Below are 25,960 nucleotides of genomic sequence, written 5' to 3' on the forward strand. Positions count from 1 at the left end.
GAAAATATTAAGTACACCCTTACTCCCCCAATAGAAATTCAGATGTTAAGCAGCAGCCAGGTGCTGGTGATCAAATAAACCAGATTAAAAGATCATCAGGAAGTGTAAGCACTTCTATAAAAACTGTAACAGTTTGCTGGTCCAGAGCATCCAGTTGTGTGCTAAGGTGTCACGTGTCAAATTTTTTCCCAAGGTCAGACCATGCAAGGCTCACATCTCAGATCCTACAGTCCTCAGTTAGCATGATAGGTAAAGGAGAAAGCATCTTCTCTCTAAAAACAACATGTCAGCTTAAGTTACCCATGTTGCATCTAAACAAACCACAAGACTTCTGGAAGACCTGTGATAACCTTTGGACCGACAAGTGGAGGCCATCAGTCTGACAGCTAAAGTTTGGCTGAAATTGGGTCAATTTCATTGATTCCAAGTACAGCAGCAAATCTACAACAGAATAGCTGAAAAAGACAAGATTAAAAGTGGCCCAGTCAAGGTGCAGATATCGACCCCACTGAAACGCTGTGGTGGTACATTAAGATAATTTTGCATAAATAAAAGCCCACAAACCTCAAGGAGCTTAAGCGCTGCAAGGAAGAGTGAGGCAAAATTCCTCCACAACAGTATGACAGACTGATAAACACATACAGAAAACAATTACATCAAGTCATTGCTGCTAAAAGTGGTTCTACAAGATACTGAGGTGTACTTAGTTTTTCACAGGACTGCAGAGAGTCCTGTAAAAACTTTCTTTTTCACGTTGCTGTATATGCCCTGGTCATGTCCTATTAGACAGAGGATATGTGCATGTGTCTCAGTTCACTATGATAGTGAGCCATTCTAAAAAAAAAAGAAAAGAAAAACAAGGTCTTGCTCTTGAAGAGCACTAATGGATCAGAGCCATCAGTAATTGCATTATGCACACCATACAAAAAAAAGACCATACAGTATAACAGGCAAGCTTCTATTTTAGGATGTCCGGTTATGGATCCCAGCTATAAAAGCAGGACAAATCTACATACTTATTTTTCATACTGACATTATATTGATGTGAAGTATACCTCTGAAATCCTTCTAGATGTAAAAAAAACCAAAAAAAACAAAAACAGGATTTTTGTTCAGGTGAGCTGCTGTCCATCTAAATGTTTTTTCATTCATCCTATATTTAAAAAATTTGTACAGTAACTTTTGGTAAGCCTATGTTGGCCACCAATCTCACAAAAAACAAGCACGAGTGCCTGTAAATTTAAGCATGAGTGATGTAAATGATCATCATTTTCAAGAATTTCTTGGAAAATAAGGAACTGAAACATGAAACTGAACAGAAGTGTGCGTCAGTAATGACGACAGCTCTTATAAGTTTCCATAAAAGTCTGTCTGAAATAACATGAGTGTGTGACTGTGCCCATGTATGAATATCACTGGATGATGTGACCGTAAGGTTTGATTGTTAGACTCCATAATTGGGTGGAAACAGAGAGCTGTTGTAGGATGTGACAGCTCCCCCCTCAGGACTGCATGGTCCACAGTGAAGTGACATGTTCACTTTGAGCTTAAGATTAATATGAAACTGCGTGATTATCTGATGAAACAAACGGGGATGAGCAAGCAGTAGTGGTAGTATGAACTCCCTGCCAGTTAAATCTTATTAATGATAGGATAGAAAGAGTTATTTGACGATTTGACTTGTAAAGAGGTTTCAGATTGTGATGTGACAGCATGTTTGTGCTGGACAGCTGATAGAGAACATGTGATGACCTTAATAATTGGAGCGTAGCCATAAGTGCAATGTGTTTCAACATCACAACCCACAGAGAATATTGTGGCACCACTGATTACAGACTGTAACACAGAAATGTGTCTATTTTTCTCTATAATTTTCGATTTAGACACACATGCCGGCTGTATTTACGTATGTAAACAGCCTGTTTCCCCCTCTGTAATTACATCAGACATTGTTGCAGCACATATTTACTTCCACTTCCATTCCCCAGAGCAAGTACAGCAAGTTTGAAGCATAAAGTAAAGTTGTGATGATTGGACAGAGAATGTGTGTAGTTAGCCATCCATCACACATAAATGCATTTCATCTTAGTGTGGAAAATACGATGGCTTAAGGTCCTTTAATGTATTACACAGAAAAATAAAACATTATATGTTACATTTAACTGGTCTGACTACGTAATAACTCCATTAAAACCCTATGAGGACGAATTACGCCACTATTAATCATTTTTATTGTTTATTATTTACAGTTAACTGAATGTATACCAATCAAGTACATTTCATTTGAAGAGATTCCATTAAAAGTAACATTCTACATTGTACTTATGAAACAAAATTACACGGAAATTGTACATGTAATTAAATTAGTTTTTTTAAATTGCTGAATTTTTCTGAGTGTACCTTGACTTTTGAACTTGTGCTTTGCCTGAATTTCAACTTGGCTATGAGAATGCTAACTTTACACAGCATGTGTTGCATACTTTGAACAACTGAATGTTGAACTGAATGTTTGTTGTGTTGCCGGAGGAGCTTTCGTCAGGAAACAAACTAAAACGACGAGCAGCTGAGTTATGTCAGCTTGTGCTGTCCACACTGTGTATATACACATGTGGGTGTGTACCGGGAAGCAGCTAATGAAAGGCATTAGAGCTGCACGGATTTATAATTGTATGTAGGTGTAGGCATAATATTTTCATGGATCTACAGTGACACACTTCATAGTGTAGGGCTCAAAATCTGGCTTTTGCAAATCAAGCTTGATTTTATAAAAAAAGGAAATTCTGGCCTTGCACATTTTTTCTAGCTTTCTGTCTCTATGTTTTTCCCCCTTAACTAAAAAAAACGACAAGTCTGCAAATTAAAAGCAGAAGGAAGAAGCTGCCGACAGCCCGGAACCTTCATCTACGCAAGCTTCCACTGTGTGTCTGCGAGAGAGAAAAAATCAATCACTGATAAAATAAAATCTGCAACATTCATAAGTTTTCCGTCTATCCCCTAATGGGGGGAAGCTTGCGTTCCTGGTTCGCTCTGCAGTTAGGAACAGCCCCAGTTTTGCTGAATGACCGCATTCAACTTTCAGAGCACTGACCAATAACTTGTCTTCCCTCTTTGACGCGTCAAACAGGCGCACCCACTGTGTAACCCCCTAACACTCTGCTCCGAGTTTAGTCTGGATGGAAAGAGTTGATGCAGACTAGTGGGAAGTTCAGATCAAGGCCCAGCATAACGGAGCTAAAAGGCTAAGACAGCGGGAGCTGTGACATTATCACCCGGGAGGAGCTGGTGTTTAGACCCAAACGCGGTGGGCTGCGCTTTTTGGTAAGCGATCCACCTTTAAATTCTAAAGGAAAAAACAAAATAAAAACAAAGTCTATGTTTCTTTTTTCCCCCAGTGTGCCAATAGTGTGTATGTGGCACTAATTTTATTAGAGACTGACGCTTCGTATTTGCAGGCTCATAAGTCGTAACGGTTTACTGGGACTGGTATTGAGATGCAGCAGGTTGGAACTGTTTTGCAATCTGCTTTCAGTACTTCGAGTCCGTACTTTACTTCATCTTTTGTCATACTGTCCGCTCGTTATTGTACTGTATTCTTAACTGAAATTAGTTTAGCATTGTTTGGTCTTCTAATTATGAAGGGTTGTACTTTTCTTCTTCTTAATGCAACTGATTTTACGCACAGCAATTTGCCCATATAATCACGGTCTTATTTTTTAAACATATTTCTTTTTAAATCAGTTACTCTAATACTGTCTTTTAGGTGTTCTTGCCATGATTTTCAATAAATTTACTAAAGGGCTACATCCAATACTCATATTTTTTCTAGCCCCAAAAAAGAAAAAATATGAGTATTTGCCTGTGTTTACTGATTCAGGGTTAATTTGCTGCCTTATTCTGACCTTGGTGATAATACTAAGTAGCTTATATGTGGATGTTCTTGATAAAGTTGAAACATGGAATCATGAATTGTTCCCGAAACAGTGTATGTCAAACAGTATTGTTGCATCTTGTTTCCAGTGAGTTACAAAGGATTCTTTCTGCCTGACGGGTGAAGCATCTCACTGTCCAGTTGTTGATTTAAAGGATGTTGACATAATGTTCCATGCTTTCTCATGACACACCCAGATCTAACTTCAACATAGGAACTAATTGACCGGAAAGGAGAGACAAAGCAGATATCTGGTGATAACTTCCTGGCAAAGTCACAAAGAATTTGAGGTGAGAACATGTGTTGAAAGCTGAATGCTTTGCTTGCAGGTCAACTTACAGGAATTTATCCCGTTATGATTTTTTTCCCTCACAGATATAATCAGCAGACAAGTTCCAGCCGTGCCATCCCTGCAGCCATGAATGATTCCATTGATGACTATAACTACACGTACAGTTACGACCTAGATTATGGCGACATTGACGATATTAGGGCTGAGCACAGTCAGACAGAACCTATGCACATTTTCTCTGTAGTTATCTACATAATCTCTTTCATGCTTGGTGTGATCGGCAATGGAGCTGTTATTTGGGTGATGGCATTTAAATGCAAAAAGAGAGTCAACAGTGTGTGGTTGCTCAATCTTGCCATAGCCGATTTTGTATTTGTGCTCTTCCTGCCGTTCTTCATTGATTACATTATGCGGGACTTCCACTGGAAGTTCGGTGTGGCTATGTGTAAGATTAACTCCTTCGTGTCCGTGATGAACATGTATGCCAGTGTGCTGTTTCTCACAGTGCTCAGTATAGATAGGTACGTTTCTGTCGTCCACCTTAACTGGTGTCAGAAGTATCGCACCATAAGCCGAGCTTGGTTCGCATGTGGTTGTATTTGGGGGCTAGCCGCCACCTTGAGCAGTCCTGCTCTAATCTTTCGTGACACGATGATCTTGGGCGACAAGGTGGTGTGCTTCAACAACTTCCACACACACGACCCTCATGTAGCGGCCATGAGGCACATCACGATAGTGATTATCCGCACCACTGTGGGCTTTCTTTTGCCGCTGACTGCTATAAGCGTGACGGGTATACTTCTGATAGTGAAAATGAAACAATCTGGGAGTTCGGTTCAGTTGTCTAGCTTCTCTAAAACAGTCACTGCAGTAATCCTCGCCTTCTTTTTGTGCTGGACACCTTTTCATACTTTCAGCCTGATGGAGTTAACCATACATTCCTCACCTTACTTACACAATTTACTGAAAACTGGCTTTCCTCTCGCCACTAGCTTGGGCTTTTTTAACAGCTGTGTAAATCCCCTGCTGTACATGTTCCTGACTAAAAAAGTGCGCAATATCATCAAGCAAGCCTGTCTGGACATAACCAAGAATTCACTTAGAGAGTTCAGCCAGTCGATCTCTGCCACTGAGATCGAATCTGTGGCAGGAGTTTACGAGAATGGTGTTCACGGTGAGCACTTGGCGTCATCAACAATCTGATTGTTACTATCCCCAGACCTGTGAAGCTCTCCATTTAAAAAAAAGAAGAAGTGGTTAAGTATTACTTTAGCATGAATGTAGAGGGTTATTAGAGTTGTTAAGATTTTTCCTATGTTTTATTTGGGCAGAGTCATACCAACTTCAACTGACAATTACTCTTCATGGATAATGGAAAATGGAACATAAACACAGATTCAATATCTTTCCATCTACTTTGCATAAACCTAGTTATCTGCAGAGAAACAGGCTAGATTAAATCAAAACCATTAAGCTGATCAACAGAAAATCTATCTGCAATTATTTTGGTTTCTAATCGTTCAAATAAATTGCAAAACAAACATGCTAGGAAGTCCCTGCTTGAAGCTTTTAATGGTCATGCACGAGTTACCGACTGGTAAAACGTCTGCGTGATGGTTGGACTGCTCCTTACAATAATCAAGTAATTTCAACATGCCTCCTTGGCCAGTGGAAAACGGTGATGGATGACTGCTATTAATATTTTACAACATAAATCATGAAATATTAGACCTTGCAATTATGACTACACATATTTATGTGACATTTAGCCACTTTGTCTGTATTTCAACCTTTTGAATCAAGCTATCTTGTAAGTACTGCTTTGGTTCTTATGGATGACAAAAATACTCCTTTTTGACTGTAGTCTCCATTGCAACATAGCATTATTTTGGTTTTATATTTCCATATCAGCTGCTAGAATAATGTATTAATGTATCTTACGGATGTTTATGCTGGTTAAAAACTGTATGAACATGTTCATTCTAATATATTTTAAAGATATGTATATATATATATATATATATCTTAATAAATCTGTTCTTCTGAACCTGACTGTGCTTTAAGTGTCTTCTTTTATGTGATTTGATAAGAACTGAGAGAAGAATTTGATGTTTTATGTACACTCAGACAAGATTTCCTGCAGTCCTGCAAAGTTTGCACGCCATTTTCAAGGGTCCAGACATGCATTTACTATTTATTTCCCCGAGGGTCTGCTTACAAATTCAGCCATTTCCTGTTTTTTCTTTTTTTTCCCATTTGGGGTGAACTCGGATTTGTAAGTATTACATCACTGTTACCACCCTGACTGGAAGGATGCTGTTTTATATCTATGGGAATATATGGACAGGAAGCTAACAATTCTTTCAATCTTTTCCAATCGATTTCACTTCAATTGCAGACGACCTTTGACCCCAAAGATACTTTTTTTTTTCTACATAAATGTGCTCATCAAGATGTACGTATAAAACTGAGACTAGACCTGAGGAGTGAGGACTGTTATTGTCACTGAGTCACATCAGAGACAAACAGCTGTAGATAAGATGGATATCTGCTAAGGAGAGGTTTACATCACTTCGTACTGTGTTGAATGTTTATACTATTATCTCAGACACTGTTTAGTGGCCCTGCTGTTTGGATTACAGGATTACTTAATCCGTGACGCAGCAGAATGGACGGTGCGCAATCTGCGGCGCAGGCGGTCTCCTGAGGACAGACATAGATAGGCAAGGTAAGTAACCGGTCATTACAAACAATTAAAAAAAAAATGATTCATTAGCCTTGAATACAGTGACATTTTTAGCTTGCAGGGCTTTAGTTTGCGGTTGTTACGTTTACGTTTTTGTGGTGACCGCGTGACGTCTGATTGAATGCAACAATCAGCTGCACATTAATTTAATTTAACGTCACAAAAATGTTAAAATAAAGCCTCGCGCGGTATCACTGTCTAATCACTGACAATACGAGGCTAAGTTTCACGAGCTAACACCGTTATTATTGTTAGCCTGGGAGACATTTAGCCAGCGCAACGTTAACTGTAATTAATGCCCCATTTCGACAACATTTTCTGGGCTTCCAGAATATTAAGTGTTTAATTGCACATGTGAGGTTTCTTATAGTCTCTATTCGTGTTGTTTTCAAATGTGGCGCACCAGCTAGCTATAGCTTACTTCTGTTTTGGTTTTGGAAGAGCTGCATGGGTGCTAATTTAGCAGAGGTTTATAGGTCAGACATCCGCATTACACATCTAAAAGCGTTGCGGTAACCTGTGAAATCTTTCAGTGGAGCTAAAAGTACACCTTACACCTGATGTCGTGTTTCTGCCTCTCCTCCAGCATGTTGCGTTTGCCTGTTGCGACCCGCAGTCTCTTTCCAGCAGCTTTTAGCAAAGGAGGCACGGCTGTAACTCACAATGGTAACATTATTCAATTTTTTTTATTCTTTTATTTTTATCAAGTTTAAGGACATCATTGTATTTGTATCGCTTCATAGTTAAAATATTTGTCAGTCATCTCAAAGAACTACACGTTTTAATGCTTGCCACCCTTGTTACTTTCGCCATTAATGGATTATAGGCTGGATTAAAGAGCTCCCAGGTACCACATTTGGTGCCAGGCCGTTGTTGGCACAGTTTACCCAAAGACTGTTTCACTAGACTGTCATAATGAATTTGTTGTAGAACGAAATGATACATATGGTAAATGATGCAATGTGTATATTACCAGTTCTTTAAAGGGCAAATTTTGCAGTAAAATGTTCTGTGTGTGCCCGAAGTTCGCCCTGCATCTGCTGCAACAGCAGCAGCAGCAGCAGCCAGTAACCTCCTGGAGGTGTTTGTGGATGGGAAGCCTGTTATGGTGGAGCCAGGAACAACTGTGTTGCAGGTAATGGCTAAACTTTAAGATATGCAATGCCGTGAAAACATATTGCATATTTTTCACACTTGCATGATTCATATTGTCCAACAATTTTTAATAAACAAAGGTAACCTGAGTAAATAGAAAATGCAGTGTTTAATTGCCACTCACATTTATCAAGGGATTAAAGCTGTCAATTCATAAATTAACTGTGATTAACCACATGTTTTGGAAAACTGAGCTCAGTTTCACTAGCCACACCCAGGCCTGATGACTGTAAGACTTGTTTAGTCAAGGAATGACTTAAATAGACAAATTACAGCAGGCTTAATGATCTCAAAATGCAACACATCATACTACATCTCAATAAACAGCTGAGAAACAAAATCACTGGCATCAGTCAGTCTGGAAAGTGTTACAAAGCCTTTCCCTCATATCACATTTGCCAAAAAAAACATCTTGATGATCCCCAAGATCATGCATCCTGTTACATCTGCTGTAAAAATAATAGCACTTTTTAAAAAAAGAACATCACACTGGCATTTAGACATTGTAGTGGTAGTGTCTTGCTTTGGGGCTGCTTTGCTGTTTCACAATCTGGACAACTTGCTGTAATTGATGGAAGGATGAATTCTGCTCTCTACCAGAACATTTTGAGGAGAATGTCCGGTCATCACATTGTAACCTGAGGCTCATGCACACTTGGGTTATACAACAGCACACACCTGCAAATCCACTTTTGTGTGGCTGGAAAAACAAAACAAAATGAAGTTTTTTAAGTGGCCTAGTCAAAAGTCTTGCTTTAAATCTGATAGAAATGCTTTGGCATGGCTTCCCTCCAACGTGGCTGAATAAAAACAATTCTGCTAGAAAGAGTGGGCCAAAATTCCTCCACAGTGATGTGAGAGACTCATTGCTAGTTATTACAAATGCTTGCTGCCAAAGGTGACATAACCGATAGAGGCCAGGTTGGTTTGGATAGCCTTTGCCCCTTGATAAATGAAATGATCAACTGGAGAATACATTTTCTATTTACTCGGGTCATCTTTGTGTAATATGAAAATTTGATTGATGATCTGAAACATACAAGTGTGACAAATATGCAAAACAATCAGGAAAGTGGCAGATACTTTTTCACAGCACTGTACGAGTATTCAGTATAACCCTGCAGTTGTTTTCTGTCACAGGCATGTGAGAAGGCAGGCATGCAGATTCCCCGCTTCTGCTACCACGAGCGCTTGTCAGTTGCTGGAAACTGCCGCATGTGTCTTGTGGAGATAGAAAAAGTTCCTAAGGTACTTTTTTTTAATGATTCCTGTGTGCTACGTTTCAACTCTAGAAAGCCACAAATGTTTCTTTGTGTTTTGTTTCTCTCCCTAGTCTTGCGGAGATAAAGATATGCCTACTTTAATTAACATGTCATCTTTTTTCATTTATTATCTAGCCGGTGGCAGCTTGTGCTATGCCTGTCATGAAAGGCTGGAACATTTTAACCGATTCTGACAAGACACGGAGGGCCAGGTATCTTCAACCTCTTAATTAAAAGTCACTTATCTGTTTTGAAAAAGTTAACAGTGAAATTTGGTCACTTTTATTCTTGTTGTTCTTTAACTTGGTTAGTTGGGTTTCTCCTACATTTACTTGAAAATTTCACAGAGAGGGGGTGATGGAGTTCCTACTGGCTAACCACCCATTAGATTGTCCTATTTGCGATCAAGGAGGTGAATGTGACCTACAGGTAAATTGTAGATGATCACCACCACTCTAGATCTGCTCATTATATTCTTGATTGTGTGTAAAACAGATATTATGGGGTTTTGAATTTAGAAATTATGGATTGATTACTAAAACTGAGTGGCATTTCGTGTGAAGGATCAGTCCATGCAGTTTGGCAGCGACAGAAGCCGTTTCACAGAGGGCAAAAGAGCCGTGGAAGATAAAAACATTGGCCCCCTCATCAAAACCATTATGACTCGCTGCATTCAGTGCACTCGTTGTGTGCGGTGAGTCACGCTTTAATATTTGAACAAGTCGAGTAGCTGTGTTCATGTGAAATATTAAAATGCATATATTCTTTTCCTCTTTCAGCTTTGCCAGTGAGATTGCAGGCGTGGAAGAGCTGGGCACCACTGGCAGAGGCAACGATCTGCAGATTGGGACTTACGTGGAGAAGATGTTCATGTCGGAATTATCTGGGAATATTATTGATATATGCCCAGTGGGAGCCCTGACCTCTAAACCGTATGCTTTCACTGCCCGCCCATGGGAGACCAGGTTTTTAGATTATGCTCTACATCTTGTGTAGCTATTTAGGGTTTCAACAAATTATTTTGAGACTTATGTATTCTCTCTTTTTTTGTTGTTGTTGTTTTTTTGCAGGAAGACTGAATCGATTGACGTACTTGATGCTGTGGGTAGTAACATCGTGGTGAGCACTCGCGGCGGTGAGGTGATGAGGATTCTGCCTCGCCTTCATGAAGATATTAACGAGGAATGGATATCAGACAAAACCAGGTTCATTTCAGATCACCCAAACTGTGCATCATAGACATAGCCTTGTGCTTGGTGTTTACATTATTGCTGAACTGCTTTTTGCTCGAACTTGGCAGGTTTGCTTATGATGGGCTTAAGAGACAGAGGCTTACTCAGCCAATGGTGAAAAATGAGTCTGGGCAGTTGGTTCCCACATCCTGGGAAGATGCGCTGACTCGAGTTGCTGGAGCAGTACGAAATTCTTAATTGAAATACAGTAACTAAGCTCATCAAAACATTGGATAGCAATTTAAAACACTGATTCAGAATACCTGAATACCATCCGTTTTTGTTTGACAGTTGCAAGGAGTTGAAGGAAAGGACATTGCTGCTGTTGCTGGAGGTTTGGTCGATGCGGAGGCTCTCATTTCCCTGAAAGACTTGCTGAACCATTTGAATAGTGACAACCTGTGCACTGAGGAGACGTTCCCCATGGCTGGAGCAGGGTAAAAAAAAAAAATACACAAAATGAACATTGAAGCAGTTGACACACACACGTCCAACTCTTTTACTGACTGACTTTTCTAGATCTGACCTGCGTTCAAACTATCTTCTGAACACTGGAATTGCTGGGATTGAAGAAGCTGACCTGCTACTTTTAGTTGGCACTAACCCACGGTACGAGGCTCCTTTGTTTAATGCACGGGTCAGAAAAGGGTAAGTAAATCATGGCTGTTTAACAATGAGGAAACTATAAATCTGACAACATAAGTCTGTTCTTCTGTATAAACATTGCTGTCTCTGCTATAGCTGGCTGCACAATGAGTTACATGTGGCTCTGGTGGGAAAGGAGGTGGACCTTAGTTACACATATGAACATCTTGGTGAATCAGCCAAGATCCTCGAAGAAATTGCTTCAGGAACTCACCCATTCTTCCAGGTAACACTGACCTTCCTTTTCTTTGAATGTCATCAATCAACTTGAATTTCTCTTTCTAATCTTGTGTGTTTTATTCTCTGTTCCAGGTCTTGGCCAAAGCAAAGCATCCTGCTGTTGTAGTTGGCAGCAGTTGCCTGCAGAGAGAGGATGGGGCTGCGATAATGGCTGCTGTGTCAACCATTGCCCAAAATGCTCGCGTCAGCAGTGGAGTGGAGGAAACCTGGAAGGTTCTCAATGTGCTTCACAGGTCAAATGCTTGGAAAAATTATTAGCAAAGTTTCAAATAACAATGCCATGTTGAAAAGGAATGTTTACTGTAATGAGTGTACCATTTGTCCTCATCTTATCAGGGTTGCCAGTCAAGTAGCTGCACTTGATCTGGGGTACAAGCCAGGAGTGGATGCTATCAGGAAGAACCCACCCAAAGTTCTGTTCCTACTTGGAGCTGATGCTGGCTCCATCACTCGCCCAAATCTCCCTAAACAATGCTTGATAATTTATCAAGGTCAGCTTTTTGCAAAACCTTAAAATTCCGGGTCACTGTGGAGTCATGCAAACTCCGGAACAGAAAAGCAAAACTTGAACCCATGACCTTTTCTCACTGTGCAGGTGTTTTTTCTCACCACATACTCTGCCATGCTCCCACAATTCAAAGGCATGCATATCAGGTTACTCTGTGATTTAAAGTTTGCCCTTGCTGTGAATGTAAGCGTAAATGGTTGTGGGGTTTTCTGTGTTAGTCTTGTGATAGACTGGCAAACCCTCCAGGCCACCATGCCTCTCGCACCATGACAGCTGGGATAAGCTCCAGCCCCACCACAACTTTGGATTGGATAAGGGGTTAAGAAAATACATGGATGTATGAATAAAAAAAAAAGATCTTCTGTATGTACAGGTGTGACAGAAAACTCAGTTATTTAAAGACATTTAAATGGCTTAAGTGCCCAAATGGTGTCTCTACAACATCCTTCACTCTTCACCCTCATATTTTTCATATGTTGCTAGAAAAATGGGAATTGGGGGCAAAAATGCATGGATATACAGTATTTAAGGCAAGCTTTCTTGTAATTTCTTCAGGTATAGTTCAGGAATAGTTCTCCAGGCTTCTTAAAGGACATTCAAACCTCTTTTTTGGATGTCGGCTGCCTTTTGTTGTGTTCTCGGCCTAGCTGATCCCAGATTCCTTTAATATTGCTGAGGTCTGGGCTCCATCTGTTTTACAGATGGCTATAGACACTCACTGTTGTACCTCTCTCATAACCTCCTCCATACATATTGATGGCAGTTCAAACCAAAATTTCAAGTCATTGCTCCTTAAGACCTGTTGGCACTTAGTTTCGGTGCAGTTCTTGTGTAATTTGGCATACCTCAGCCTCTTCTTCCAGTTTCTCTTCCTTAAAAATAACAGGCAGCCTTCCACAGAGACCATTCTGGTGAGGCTTGAATCAGAAGGCCTGGAGAACTGTTGCTCAATTCCACGTTAAAAATGACAAAGTCTGTCTAACTGGAAGCAAATTACAAAAACACAGGGGCAGTTCAAGACTTGCACAATCAAATGAGGGAACATTTGGAAAAATAGTGGTAACCATTCCCTTAGGGACTTGAAGAATACATGTTGAGGAACAATAAGTTTACTTAATTGCAGTTTTCTATTTCGTAATGCCCAGGTCACCATGGCGATGTCAGTGCACCAATGGCTGATATCATCCTTCCCGGAGCTGCATACACTGAGAAATGTGGCACGTATGTGAACACTGAAGGTCGTGCCCAGCAGACCAAGGTGGCAGTGACTCCTCCAGGCGCAGCCAGAGAGGACTGGAAGATCATCAGAGCCGTGTCTGAGGTGAACCAGAGCACAGCATAAACATGCAAGGCTCAGGGAAATAAAATGTGACTAAATGCTCTGTGTTGTTTTTAAGCTCGCTGGAGTGACTCTGCCGTATGACACTCTGGATGAAGTGCGTGATAGGCTGGCAGAGGTTTCCCCAAATCTCGTGCGATATGATGACGTAGAGGAGGCCAACTATTTTAAGCAGGCTAATGAGCTATCTAAGGTCAGCTGTTATCTTCTTCTAGCATTTCTATTTTTAGGTGATCATAGATGGGGAGGAAATGTAAAGCTTGATTTAGACGTTGGTTTGTACAGTTAATTTATCTCCGTTTATGTCACACTGTTCTGCATGATGATAGTGATATCTGGCTTATCTATTTCAGGCAGTGAACCAGGCTCTCCTTATTGAACCTTTAGTTCCTCCACAGCTTACTGTGAAGGACTTTTATATGACAGGTGGGTCACAAGTAATCCATTTGAGCAGTGCATATCTTTTGTTTTGTTTTTTTCTTTCTCTGACTAATGCGGGTCTAATCTTGTTTTCATTCCAAAGTGCTCTAAGTGTATCAAATACATCAGTTAATTAGAACAATGTTTGTTTTCTTTTCATAGAGAGAAAATAATGTAGTAATACTAATGCCTGCCTTTCAAAGCATAAGGGGGACACTTAGGCACTGTGTTCCTACTGAAGTGATCAGTGAAGTAACAAGAATTTGATAAATACAAATAGAGATTAGATAAAGCCAAACATTTCCTCATAACAGTGTTATTAATCCCAGATAAACAGAAAATATAAAGTTGAGCGAAAAGGTGCTGTATTTGTTGCCGTGCTATTATAGAAAGGATTTTAATCTGCAGTTAAAGGTGGCAAAACTACTGAATGTATAGCCCAGGAAATGTAAACACAGATTTTAAACAAATATTTTATCGTATTTTTTTGTTTTCACGTAACATACATTCAAAATCAATGATGTATATTGAATATAGTGATTTTCTTTTATTAAGTTATTCATGTTGATACAGGAATATCCTTGAAATGTCCCTTTTTTGGTAGTTTTAAATTACTGACATTAATCTGGATTGAAATAAATACTCAGTTTATTATTATTGTTATGATTATTATTATTATTATTATTATATATGGTTAGAGGAAACAGAACCCTGCTGACAATTTTGGTCTTTTCAGAGCATTTCAATCAGGCTGTTGTTAATTTGCAAAAGGGACATGGAGGAATTAAAGTCGGCGATTTACATTGTTTTTTTTCCATTAATTTTCATTGCAGATAGATCTAAAATAAATAAATAACAATAGCTGATTTAAAAAAAATAAATAAATCAGTAGTGATGAGGAGCTGCTAGTAACTCTGTGTTCATGTAGTGATTTTATTGTTTGAAAAAAAATTATAAATGTACTTTTTGTCATGTATAGTTGCCATTACAAGCTGTCTGCTTATTGCCAAGTTTATACAAAAATAATCTGCTGTGACTACAAATCTGTAATTTACAGCAGGTTTTAATTTTAGATTTTAATTTGACACTTTTGTTTAAATAATTTGGTATTTTAGCATTAAAATTGTAAGTAATAATTCACTACATAATGTAGTAAAGATCTTTTTACCATTATACATGGTCTGTCAATGTGTGTGTGTATATGTGTGTTTGTCTGTAATATAAATTTTGGCCGGTATTTTGAGGGTACATTTAACAATTTAATCTTTACCCACAGATCCAATAAGCAGAGCCTCCCAAACCATGGCGAACTGTGTGAAAGCCGTCACAGAGGGGGCACAAGCTGTGGATGAACCAGCCATATGCTAAAGCACAAATGGATAGCCGTCCAGTTCCTAAACGATACGCACAACTCCTTTATTTGCACATTCCTAGAAACGTATTTGCACTTGTTTTGACATAGATATTCTACTATAGAGTAAGTTTCATAATGTGAGTAAACATACCTGCAGAAATGTGTCTTAAGTGATGTAGGCTGAGTGAAAATGTCATCTTAGATCTGCCAAGTATTCAGAGATGCACACCTCACAGTTTTTTCCCTTTATCAGTGCTCCTCACATTTTTGTAGGCGTGACCAAAGATTAAAAATCTTTATCTTTGTCTTTCTGTAAAACCGAGAATATATTTTCCTAGAAGTATTTAAAATAAATAGTATTTAAAAAGTGTAGCTCTTTGTAAATGTGATATATATTAATAAACCAATCACCTTTAGCAAGTCTAACCCTCCATTTAAGTTTGTGCCTTTTTGTTTAAAAGAAAAAAAAATATGTGTTGATGCAGTAAATTCCACTTTTCCTGTGTGAAATGACTTCCACCTGAACTTTTCTATTCACGAGCTGTGGTATTTTTATTGGCACGTGGTCCATCATTACTGAACAAGCCGGCAACAGTGTGGCAGCAGAGCTGATAACTCATTCATATGGAGGATGATAGTCGTGGTCCAGGTGGATTTCACACTAACAATTTGCTGGACACCCCCGAGGTAGTCTGCTTCTATGCGGCGTTTCTAAAAGGGGGACAAGTACACGGCACTGCGCTTCACACAAAGTGTTTCATAAAGAAATTAACGTGATAGTTGTGCACTGAAGGAGCTTTTAACAAAGTTGAATTTCCAATATGGTAGGAGAGGTTGTTGTTGTTGAGCGGACTGTTGTCATGTCCCCGCAGTGCCTGTAGTGGTGCTGTGAGGAGTCCGCTGTGGATCCAACAAAAATCCACAGCAGCCTACCTACTGCTTGTAATTTGCTCTGGATAGCCTATATTTATATGCGTCCTTATTTCAAGATCAACCGAGCTCGATGAAGATCGCCGTTACTAACCGATCTCCAATATCGATGCGCAAATAGCCTAGCTGATTCTAATATACATTTCGGCCGTCTATCTGGAGCGAATACCATACAGAGCCCATACCAATTCAAGGTAAGCGAAATCGTATACAGCCCCGGCCTCGATTTCTAAGCGTACCGTTCTGCACGGACTTCAGTCGGCCAGTGGTTCTACTAGAGGCCGCTGTCCGATCGAAGCTAAAAGGCCTCTTATTCGTGACATATTTCATGTAAAAGCTTGTGATGTACTGAAATGAGTTGGTGCCTAAAGCAGATGTGGAAATTAAGGAGATATTTACATTTTTAAGCGATGTGGCCTGCTAATTTCACATTATGTAAGGGTGGTTGTTATAATTTATATCGATTATTATGGAGGCCTTCGGGGACAGGCCATACGCCTCGTATGTATACCCTTTGTTTGAAAGTATTTGACCATAAATGTTTCATGTTTATAAAATGTAGAATCTCATTACTAGGTGAGATTATTTATTAATAGTGTATTATATTTTTAACCCCTTTCTAAATAAATTAAACTGCAAATAAACCTTTATAGTATTGCCATTTTCTTATGTTTCCGTTTCCTGGTTAGCTACCGCCTACTAATTTGTGTTTTTAGCTTTGTAAGCTAACAAGCTAATATGACTCTTCGTGTTTGGCCGTCTTGATATTATATATTTTGGATTCATGATGGATAGAGTTATCTTTTTTTTAATTGGGCCAGAGGTAGTTGTTGTACTTGGATGTATTTACTATGTCGTAGTATAAAGTTTCACAGCTGTCTATCGGCTCCAAGCTAATGTGGCGAGCTAGCTCCCCGGACACTAACATTACTTTCAGTTTGCTACCTGCCCGGTTCTCCTATACTAAAGTTGTTAATGTAACTCATGTTGATGTAAAGGACAGATTTACAACATGTTAGTGTGTGTTCAGTGAACACTTTAGCCGTCAGAGCTGTGCCACTATCAACACCAACTTAAAAAACCCCTACAAAGTTTAAGGTAGTAAGCTGAGCTACACGATAATTAAGGATGTCAAGGTATATGTCACGCTGTGTGTTTGTTATGAAGAGCTCACTACACTGTTTTAAAATAGTCTATTTTTTTCTTGTCGAGTCAAAAAGTAAAGTATTTTTATAGTGAGTATATTTTCTTTAGCCAGTCTTGCCGCAGTGCTAATGCACAGTCAGGTAAATGTTTTGGAGCTTTTGACATTGTCGGAAAAACCCACCGTTTTACTTCCATTGTGTTGTCTCGTAATAAATGAACAGCGGAGTAAAATCAAGTACAGTGTGCCACCTGTTTCTCAATGAGAGAGCTTGAAACCGAAAATTAAAGGACCTAACAGGAATGTCCGGATGGAAATGGCTAACACTGTAATTTTCTCAACTATTTAAATTTGAGTTTATTAATCACAGCACACACTCATAGTAGTTTCATGATGAAGCAGATTATTTTTATTTGTTTCAATGTAACACTTAATAATTACTGTTAAAACAATCCAGCTTTTTTGTGATCGGTTACCTAATATTAGGAAAGTATTACCTGTTGTGGAAGATGTTGCTTTTGCTCTGCCTCTTAATCCGGCATGTGAATGCATAGTTACCGCCTCACTGTGCTTGTGATGTAATTACTGTTTTTTTGTTTTTTTTCTTTATCCCATCAGCTGATGTTGTCAAGGACAAGAGTCACGTGATGTATGAAGGCAAACACATACACTTCTCAGAGATAGACAATAAGCCGTTGTGCTCGTACAGCCCAAAGCTCTGCAAACAGCGCAGACTCAATGGCTATGCTTTTTGTATCCGGCACGTTCTGGAGGATAAGACTGCTCCCTTCAAGCAATGCGAGTATGTGGCCAAGTACAACAGCCAGCGGTGTACCAACCCCATCCCCAAGTCTGAGGACCGCCGGTATGTAAGATCAATTCTGCTTTGATTTACAGAACCAATCAGTCATGGGTTTGCACGGTGTACTGAGGATATGTTCCTGTTTTGCAGATACTGTAACAGCCACCTGCAGGTTCTCGGCTTTATCCCCAAAAAGGAGCGGAAAAAGAAACACGATGCTTTAGAGGAAATGCGCTCACGGGCTGCTCACCTGGAGTCAGTGGCTCTCAATATTACCGTGCCCTCTCTAGCTCTGAAAGCCCCAAATGGTCTAGATGAACTACCACCATCTCCCCCCTTAACACGCCTGTTACCCCTCCCTGATGGGGAAGGCCTGGACCCTTTTGCCTTTTATGAGGATGACACAGATGGTGAGGAGGTGGGCGCTCCTCGGAAGAGTAACGCCATCAAGAAGAAAATACAGAGTCGGCTGGTGCTCAACCAGAAACTCTGCCATGACACAGACCTCTTCCAAACACCACCTGAGCACTTTAGTCCTTCCCCTCTCCCCCGCATCTACCCTTCCTCACCACTCAACAGTCATCCACGGCAACAGCCAGGTCTTCTCCAGAAGCTCCAGCACTCCAACACGACTTCCTTCATCATCCCAGGACAGCAGCAGGGTTTATTATGCAATCCACCACCACCTCAGACGGTCAACTTTCTGCCTCCGGGGCTGCCCGTCAATGCAGCACCCAGTCCAGTGCAACATTCTGGGCCATCGCTCAGCAGGAAAATGCCTTTGACTGCTACTCACTTGCCTGCCGCTTGCAAGGACAGTGGCAGCAACAATCAGCGGCATGTGGTCGTCATGCGTCCCACTGCCTTCTCACCTTCTGCCAGCTGCCTTGCCAGGTTGCAACATCTGGTGCAGCTCTGTGCCAAGAGACAACGGGAGCATGGAGACCTCTTTCCTCATCTAGGTGATCAAACTTTTTATAGTTTATGAATTCATGTGGATTCTTATGACTGTGAAAGATTGTTTAAAGGTAGATGTAAGGAGATGGACGAGCTGCCCTAACACGGTCTCTTCCAGGATTGGACTGGTCGGAGGACAGTGCAGATGATGATGATGATGATGAAGAAGAAGACATGGCAGAGCGGTTTACTCCTTTTCAGAGCTCATGGAGGCCGCAGAATGGGTTGGTACCTTAATACTCAACCCCTGTTGTGTAGCGTGTAACTTCTCATAATGATGATTGTCATTCGTTCCCCTTGTAGGCTGGAAGAGGATGGCGGCTCCTCTCGGAGGACGCGACTGTTTAGGCTTTGCTCGTACCTCCAGGAGAAATACAAGCACATGTGCAGACAGGAGCGGGCGCGTATCCGGCAGAAGAGATACCGCTATGCCTTCCGCAAAGCCTTGCTGCACGCTGCCAGTAAAAACCCCAGCTGTGCAGGCCAGCTGATTCAGGAGTTGAGTGGTGCCTCTTGCAGCTCATCGAGGTAATCTCACAGCCGTCTCTTTTGTTTAAATCAAGCTATGTTTTACAGTATGGCTAGTAGGTCTTACCTCGGTTAAACCAGTCACGAACCTTTGTTTTTTTTACCTTTAGGAATGTAACTTTCAATGAACCCGACATAACAAATGTTGGTTTGTCAGTGTTTGCTTATTCCTGGATGTGTTTGTGTCTGCAGTGTGGCTCCACCAACGCAGCAGAGCACAGACACGGGGACCTGCACTGGCAGCACAAAGGGCCAGCCCTGCCACAACAGAGCTCTGCCCTTCACTCGACACTGCTTTCAGCGTATCCTTTGCACCACCGCTCTCATGCACAGCTGGTCACTACATGTGTTAGCGCATTTGATAAATCTCAGTTGTACATGCTATTTTAAAACCACACACTGTGATATATATAAAGTTTGCACCTGTGCTGGAGTATGTTGTTCACATGGTCTCTGTTGAGTGCATTGCTGGGGTTTTTTTTTTTCCTTTACTGTTCTCTGTAGACATTCTGTTGAATCGTTCCCAGCAGCTCTTTGCAAGTTGCACAGCCAAATTTGCAGATGGTCAGCAGTGCTCCATCCCCGTGTTTGATATCACGCACCAGACACCCCTCTGCGAAGAGCATGCCAAAAAGATGGTGAGTTCAATGTTTAAGGGTAAACATTGTTGGAAATGTGGGATCCATCCATTGTAGCAAAGATGGTGGAGGGGGGGGGTAATTTTTAAACCTTATTTTGATCTCAATCTGATTTCCTTTATCTGTTCTTTTCCTTCTGCACAGGATAACTTCCTGCGTGGGGACGGAAACCGACGGGTGCAGCACCAGCAGCAGCAACAGCGAAAGCCACGTAAAAAGACCAAACCACCGGCGCTCACCAAAAAGCATAAGAAGAAGAGGAGGAGAGGCCCGCGGAGGCCTCAAAAACCTATCCCTCCAGCGTTGCCGCAGGGGAACCTGGGAATGCCTTTAACGAGCCTAGCAATGCCCTCACAGGCCAGCATCAGGTGTGCCACAGCTGCGTCTCTGTGCTGCTGTTAGAAATTTAATGGTGTAGGATATTCAGAGTGAAAGACAAGCTCACGTCACACGTCTGGACAGCCTCTTCACTACAATAGCATGTTGAATTTTTTCCTCTAACCTTTGTTGCAGGAGCCCTTCGACTCCAGATCTAAGTACAGATGAGCTTCCTGATGATATCACCAATGACATAGCAGACATTCCAAACGACCTTGAGCTAAACCAGGAAGATTTCTCCGACGTGTTACCCAGACTACCTGATGACCTGCAGGACTTTGACTTGTTTGAAGGTTGTCTTGCAGCTCATTTTTGTGCATCGCTGTTCATTTCATGTGTGTGATCCCTCATAGTCTGTGATTTTTATAACATTGCAAATGTTTGTGCAGGTAAAAACGGAGAGCTACTGCCCACCACAGAGGAGGCTGAAGAGTTGGTACGTGCACTGCAGGCTATGGGGTCCTACACAGACTCATTGGTGTGCCTAACCTCCATTGGAGACCTGGCCCCTACAGAAGGAGTGGACCACAGAGCCATGACCGTGTTTCCTGGTCCAGTCCAACCAGGGGGCATGGGAGACCTGCTGAACAGTCGCATCCCTACCGAGAACTTCACCAGCCTTGAGCTGGAGGACAATCTACTGCAGTCTACTGGAGATCACTTTCCCCCTTCGCCTCCAACTCAGCCCGCTAACCAGAGCCAAGCGCCGTGCTCCAATCTGACCTCATCCTCTTCTACAGTGGCCCCCTCCACCACGTCCCTGCTCACTCAGACCTCCTTAACAGAGCGGACGTTTTCTAGGACGCACACATCCCACGTTCTCGCCAAGTCGGACGCACCCACATCATCACCCCAAGGCAGCCACTACAGCAGTGAGCATGTGCCATCCCCATACAGTGACCACATATCTTCTCCCCACACCAGCTCTTTCCAGACAGACACCCCTCTTCTCCTGGAAGTCCCTCTGAGCGGGGTGCCGGGACCGCCACGGTCCACTTGGAACAACCTCGCTCTACCCATCACGGACCCCACACAGTTTGGCAGTCTCATCGGATCAGAAAGTCATCTCATATCCACCTCCCTGTCCACTCCACCCGCCACCACCCACTCTGTGACGCTGCAGCCCATGGCTGCTCTCTCGGCGATGCCCCAGAGCGGCTTGACTGGCCTAACGACTCCTCCCGCCCCCTCGTCCTCGCTCCCATCTTCGTCACGCGATCTTTTGACCTCCGCACAGCCCAAGCAACAGCTCCCTCAGTTCAGCGCGGCCTTTGGCCATCAGTTGGCCTCCCACAGTGGCATCCCAAAAGACGTGCAGCCCAGCCACAGCTCCACGGCGCCCCCTGCTGGCTTCTCTATAGTTAGTGCCACCGCTGCAAGTGCCAACAGCGCCACGCCACCGTTCACGCAAAGTAAATGAGAGCAGGCGGCACGCAGCTACTGCACGATGGTCTGTGGACTCACAGTCACTTACAATCCAGTTGACTGAGTCGTTAACCACCCCTGTTCATCTGCTACATGTGTGCAATGTGGTAATAGTGCACTATTGATAATGAATTTGCACAGCCTCAGATTTTACTCTATTTTTGTTCGTTCCTCCTGTAGCCAGACGGTGTCTGAGATTTTAAGTCAGTGTGAGTCCACGTGTTCGATGCCTTGTGGTTTCGTCAGCAGGGGGGTGGGGGGTTACAGTCAGATGTTGTGATGAAATAAACGGGTGAAAATTGGCAGAAGGACCTAAGCAGAGATTATCTGTGTCACAGTGCTCAGAATTCCTAGAAGCCTCAGTCAGTGGTCAGTTTAGTTTGCTTTGCCAGTTCAAGTCCTGTCTTAAAACGATCAGCTGTACCCTGCCTTGCTCAAACGGCCATTGCATTTTTTTCTTCTTTTTTGTTACCCACCTGTTTCATACACTGCTTCTGTCACCCTCTGAAGAACAAGAGATTTTTGTGATCCATTATGTTTCAAGCTATTTAATTGTTATCATGATATAGAATCTTACGGAGTCAATTTCACAGTCATATGAATTTACCAAAATACTTTTAAACAGCTGTTTTTATATTGTGTATAGTGTATATGTGCTCATTTATTGGTTTGCTCAGACGTCAAAAATCTCTGACCTCACCATTGGTTGTGGGACTCTTGAGTGGCCTAGTAGACACTTGAAGGTGAATAAATCTAGTATCTTAAAGCAATAAATACATTAACATAACTCTGGCATCGTGAGGTATTTCGCTGGTTTCATTACATGTAGCTTCACTCGATGAATCCAGGCTGGATCAGGAAGATATTTTGGCCTCTTTAACAGTTTCCCCGCAGAGCCTTTAGAGGCGAGCGATCAGGTCAGGCCAACTTCTCTCTGAGTGGATTTTTTTTAAGGCTGATTAAATTAGCTTCAGTGTTACAGCGATGATGGTAATGGCACAATCCAGGGACTTTTAAGTGTCTACTCTCAAAGGTGCTCTCTGGTCCACACGTACAATGGTATTTAGTGGCTTGCATGTCTTCATATAACAAAAGTTCAGTTTCAGGGCTCGCACTAATACGACAGGCTAGGCTACCCGCAGGAGGCTTACGCAGTGAATTGGTGTTGGAAATTTCTATTTTTACCCATCAGCTAGATGTAACACAATTGGTGTATTTTGCACGTCTGAAGTAAAGCACTGTCTCTTTTACTCAGTTATAAAGCATTTTTTAAAGACATATAATGAAAAGCTGGTGTCTGAAAAACAAAAAAACAACAACAAAAAAAAAGAGTGCTCTTCCATGCAAGAGCCTCCACCCCCACCCCGACAGCAGTACAACCACGGCTTTTGATAGATAATATATTAGACATTTGAGAGATTATCAGACATTGTTGAGTATTAGGTATATAGAATAGCAGTCTCTATCTTGGGGTTTGTTGGTGAATTATTGAGTAGCAATGGATTGAAATTGTTCTTTGCAATGTGTTCAGTGGAACCTGTGTCTGTGTAGAATGAGTCTCTTGCTTTTAATGGCTATCAAAATGATTAAGCCTTTGTTGGAGGGATCAATGTTTGTTTGTATGCTGTCTTTTTTTTCCAATTCTGATGGAGAATATTTTTTATTTTTGATAGCTATTAAACTTCCAGGAAGAAGTCTTGAGATTGCATGGGGCTGCAACCCTTTCTGTGTGAGAGCGTAATAATAATAATATCACGATTAGACGATGATCACTGGCTTCTTGGTGGTAAGAAACATTGGATTTATATGCATCAGATGGTGGAGAAGAACAGATCAGCGTACTTTTTCCAACCTAGATTTGCACAGGAGTGGATGAGACCGGTGGTGTTTCATATGTCCCATGTCTGTCTTGCCTTTTTCTTTTTTCTTTTTTTGCCCTGCTTGGACGCTCATTACACAAACAGCCGCCACCATTAGCCGCTCTGAGCCTGCGCCGGACCCTCGTTTCCAGCTGTGAGAAGGCCCAGTTCTGCCTCGCCCCTTCCAAAGAGAGAACACAGTCTCAAAGTGTAAACCTGTAGCTTCACCGGGGACGGCTGGGCTTCTCAGAGACCGCGGTGTCGTCAGTAACGCAACCAGCGCCCCCTAGAAGTCAATAGGAAGAATCAGGTTTGGGTGAAAGTGTGTTTGAAAATAAGCGAGACAATACTGCTGTATCCTGCATAGCATGAGATTAGTCGCTGCACCGGTTCACTCTCCCCGACAACCACGTAGAACAAAATTTACAGGGCTCGTAGGCACATGTAACTGCTTGAATTCAGAGATGGCTGACAAATTCCTATACTCATTGAATGTACTGTATTACTGTTTTTAAAGATAGGATGAGCTAATCTAGTCACCTTTTGTTATTGGTCCTTGTTTAATTGTCTAAGGTATTTTTTGTATACAAAGGTTTACATTTTTATGTATATTTTTCTTGTGTACAAATTATGTAATATGTGTACAAACACTGTATGTAATATCTGTATATAGTGTGAGAAATTTGATCTTTTGTTTTTGGATGTATAAATAAAACTTGCTGTGAGGTATTTGAGGCCATGGTTTAACGTGGTTTTTCAAAGGTCACCTAAAAAAAAAATGCTGCGAGGTGAGATGTGCTCGTGTGCACCCTGCCACAGTTTTACAGCTCCTTTTATACACATGCAAATCATTGTAGAGTCTGAGGGGATATGCCTTATGTTTAATGATGATATAGTTTCTGTTCTGTTTAAAATATCATGGCTAATTTAGCAGTGATAAATTCAGTTTTATCACTCCCTCTGTAACCTTGGATTTTGCACCTTTGATTCTGGCTGCTGTTAATTCCCAGCTCCAGGTTATGAACTCTGGAGCGCAGCCCCTTCAGTATCCAATCCAGACTACACTGGTAGGACTCTCTCCCTCTTTATTTAGACACAGCTTTTCAGACTAAGTTTTAGTTTCACCAGCTAACAATCAAAAGGAAAACATTTACCGTGTCCATGCTGTCTGTCTGGACTGGTAGCACATAGCATATTGTCACAACACTCTTTGCCAAGTGGAGTCAGCTGGGCGGTACCTGATCAATATCACATGATATCATCAGTAGACGTTTTATTTAGCAGTCATGACACTGAAGCTTTAAACTTAAGGGCAAAAGGGCTTAAAGAAAAACTGGAGCCAACTCTAAATAAAAAAAAAAAAAAAAAGTGATATCCACCAGTGTGACAGTGGTGTGGCACTAGCTGTGACTTGGGGTCTTCTAACTAGTCAATAAATAATAGGTTTGGGAATTTAGAGAAGCTTGGGTCTTTTGTGTGCACAGAAAATTGAAGCAGGCAAAAACTGTGGATTGTAATCTGCTAATCACAAGTAAGCACTAAACCTAAGCCTCCCAAAGCCACTGATGTCAGCTGTTCCAAATTTGAGCCCAGCAATTTAGTGCTGCCGTGCTCATACCAGCTTTTTGGCACCAACCTTTTTTTTTTTTGGTACCATCTTTTTTTTTTTTGGTTGTTTGTTTAGTAGAAATGCGTGTAAGTACTTCTAAACTGGCCACTGGAAAGTGGCAAAATTTGAGTGGTTGTTTCCAAATTCAGCCATCTGCCTTGGCCAGGACTTGCTGTTCATTTTCCCAGTTTGTCCCTCTGTGTTTGTCTTGCAGGTTCCTGGTAGGTGGTGTTAATCAGCGCAGCTGGGAGCGCTTGGCCAACCTCCCTGGAGCATTTAAGAGCTGGCTATCTCAGTCTTTGGGCTCTCACATTTCACCCAACACCCTGTCATTAGTTTGGTTGGCTTCATTTTTCCATTTATTTTACATTTCACAGTACACAACATACTTTGCATTCACTCGTCCAACTACTGACACACTAACACACCTTAAAAATTAATAATTCATTATGCTTTTTGCTTCTTTTTAATAATAAATTTGAAAGGTAGGTAAAACCACACATTTGCATATCAACATAAGAGGCAGGGGTGTCCAACTCCAGGCCTTGAGGGCCGGTGTCCTGCAGGTT

General features: G+C 41.5%; 3 protein-coding genes across 6 annotated transcripts; all 3 read left to right on the forward strand.

Annotated features, from left to right (window-relative positions):
- Positions 1–3,105: 3,105 nt before the first annotated feature.
- On the forward strand, positions 3,106–6,272 carry cmklr2 (chemerin chemokine-like receptor 2). The gene is made up of 3 exons (XM_005452888.3): positions 3,106–3,318; positions 4,126–4,218; positions 4,304–6,272. The coding sequence occupies exon 3, from the start codon at positions 4,347–4,349 to the stop codon at positions 5,421–5,423; it is 1,077 nt and encodes a 358-aa protein (XP_005452945.1). The 5' UTR covers positions 3,106–3,318; positions 4,126–4,218; positions 4,304–4,346; the 3' UTR covers positions 5,424–6,272.
- Positions 6,273–6,513: 241 nt separating this feature from the next.
- Positions 6,514–15,547, forward strand: LOC100695305 (NADH-ubiquinone oxidoreductase 75 kDa subunit, mitochondrial). 3 transcript variants are annotated; one of them, XM_003447291.5, is made up of 19 exons: positions 6,514–6,948; positions 7,553–7,632; positions 7,992–8,101; positions 9,262–9,369; positions 9,519–9,595; positions 9,731–9,812; positions 9,947–10,077; positions 10,163–10,348; positions 10,454–10,588; positions 10,684–10,798; positions 10,907–11,052; positions 11,135–11,263; positions 11,357–11,486; positions 11,573–11,733; positions 11,837–11,991; positions 13,154–13,329; positions 13,406–13,540; positions 13,701–13,773; positions 15,044–15,547. In XM_003447291.5, exons 2-19 carry the CDS (start codon positions 7,554–7,556, stop codon positions 15,133–15,135), a joined length of 2,220 nt encoding a protein of 739 aa, XP_003447339.1. In that variant the 5' UTR covers positions 6,514–6,948; position 7,553; the 3' UTR covers positions 15,136–15,547. The 3 variants fall into 3 exon arrangements, with proteins under 3 accessions (XP_003447339.1, XP_025759911.1, XP_019208264.1); XM_019352719.2 differs by lacking the exon at positions 6,514–6,948 and adding an exon at positions 7,088–7,442; XM_025904126.1 differs by lacking the exon at positions 7,553–7,632.
- Positions 15,548–15,694: 147 nt separating this feature from the next.
- Positions 15,695–24,516, forward strand: ino80da (INO80 complex subunit Da). Of its 2 annotated transcripts, none has more exons than XM_013272622.3 (10): positions 15,695–15,808; positions 17,814–18,060; positions 18,148–18,959; positions 19,073–19,178; positions 19,258–19,482; positions 19,675–19,784; positions 19,987–20,120; positions 20,265–20,488; positions 20,634–20,791; positions 20,888–24,516. In XM_013272622.3, the coding sequence occupies exons 2-10, from the start codon at positions 17,843–17,845 to the stop codon at positions 21,916–21,918; spliced, it is 3,018 nt and encodes a 1,005-aa protein (XP_013128076.1). In that variant the 5' UTR covers positions 15,695–15,808; positions 17,814–17,842; the 3' UTR covers positions 21,919–24,516. The 2 variants fall into 2 exon arrangements, with proteins under 2 accessions (XP_013128076.1, XP_003447413.1); XM_003447365.4 differs by lacking the exon at positions 15,695–15,808 and adding an exon at positions 15,815–16,245.
- Positions 24,517–25,960: the final 1,444 nt, after the last annotated feature.

Source organism: Oreochromis niloticus, linkage group LG16, assembly GCF_001858045.2.
Source record: "Oreochromis niloticus isolate F11D_XX linkage group LG16, O_niloticus_UMD_NMBU, whole genome shotgun sequence".
Lineage (NCBI taxonomy): Eukaryota > Metazoa > Chordata > Actinopteri > Cichliformes > Cichlidae > Oreochromis > Oreochromis niloticus.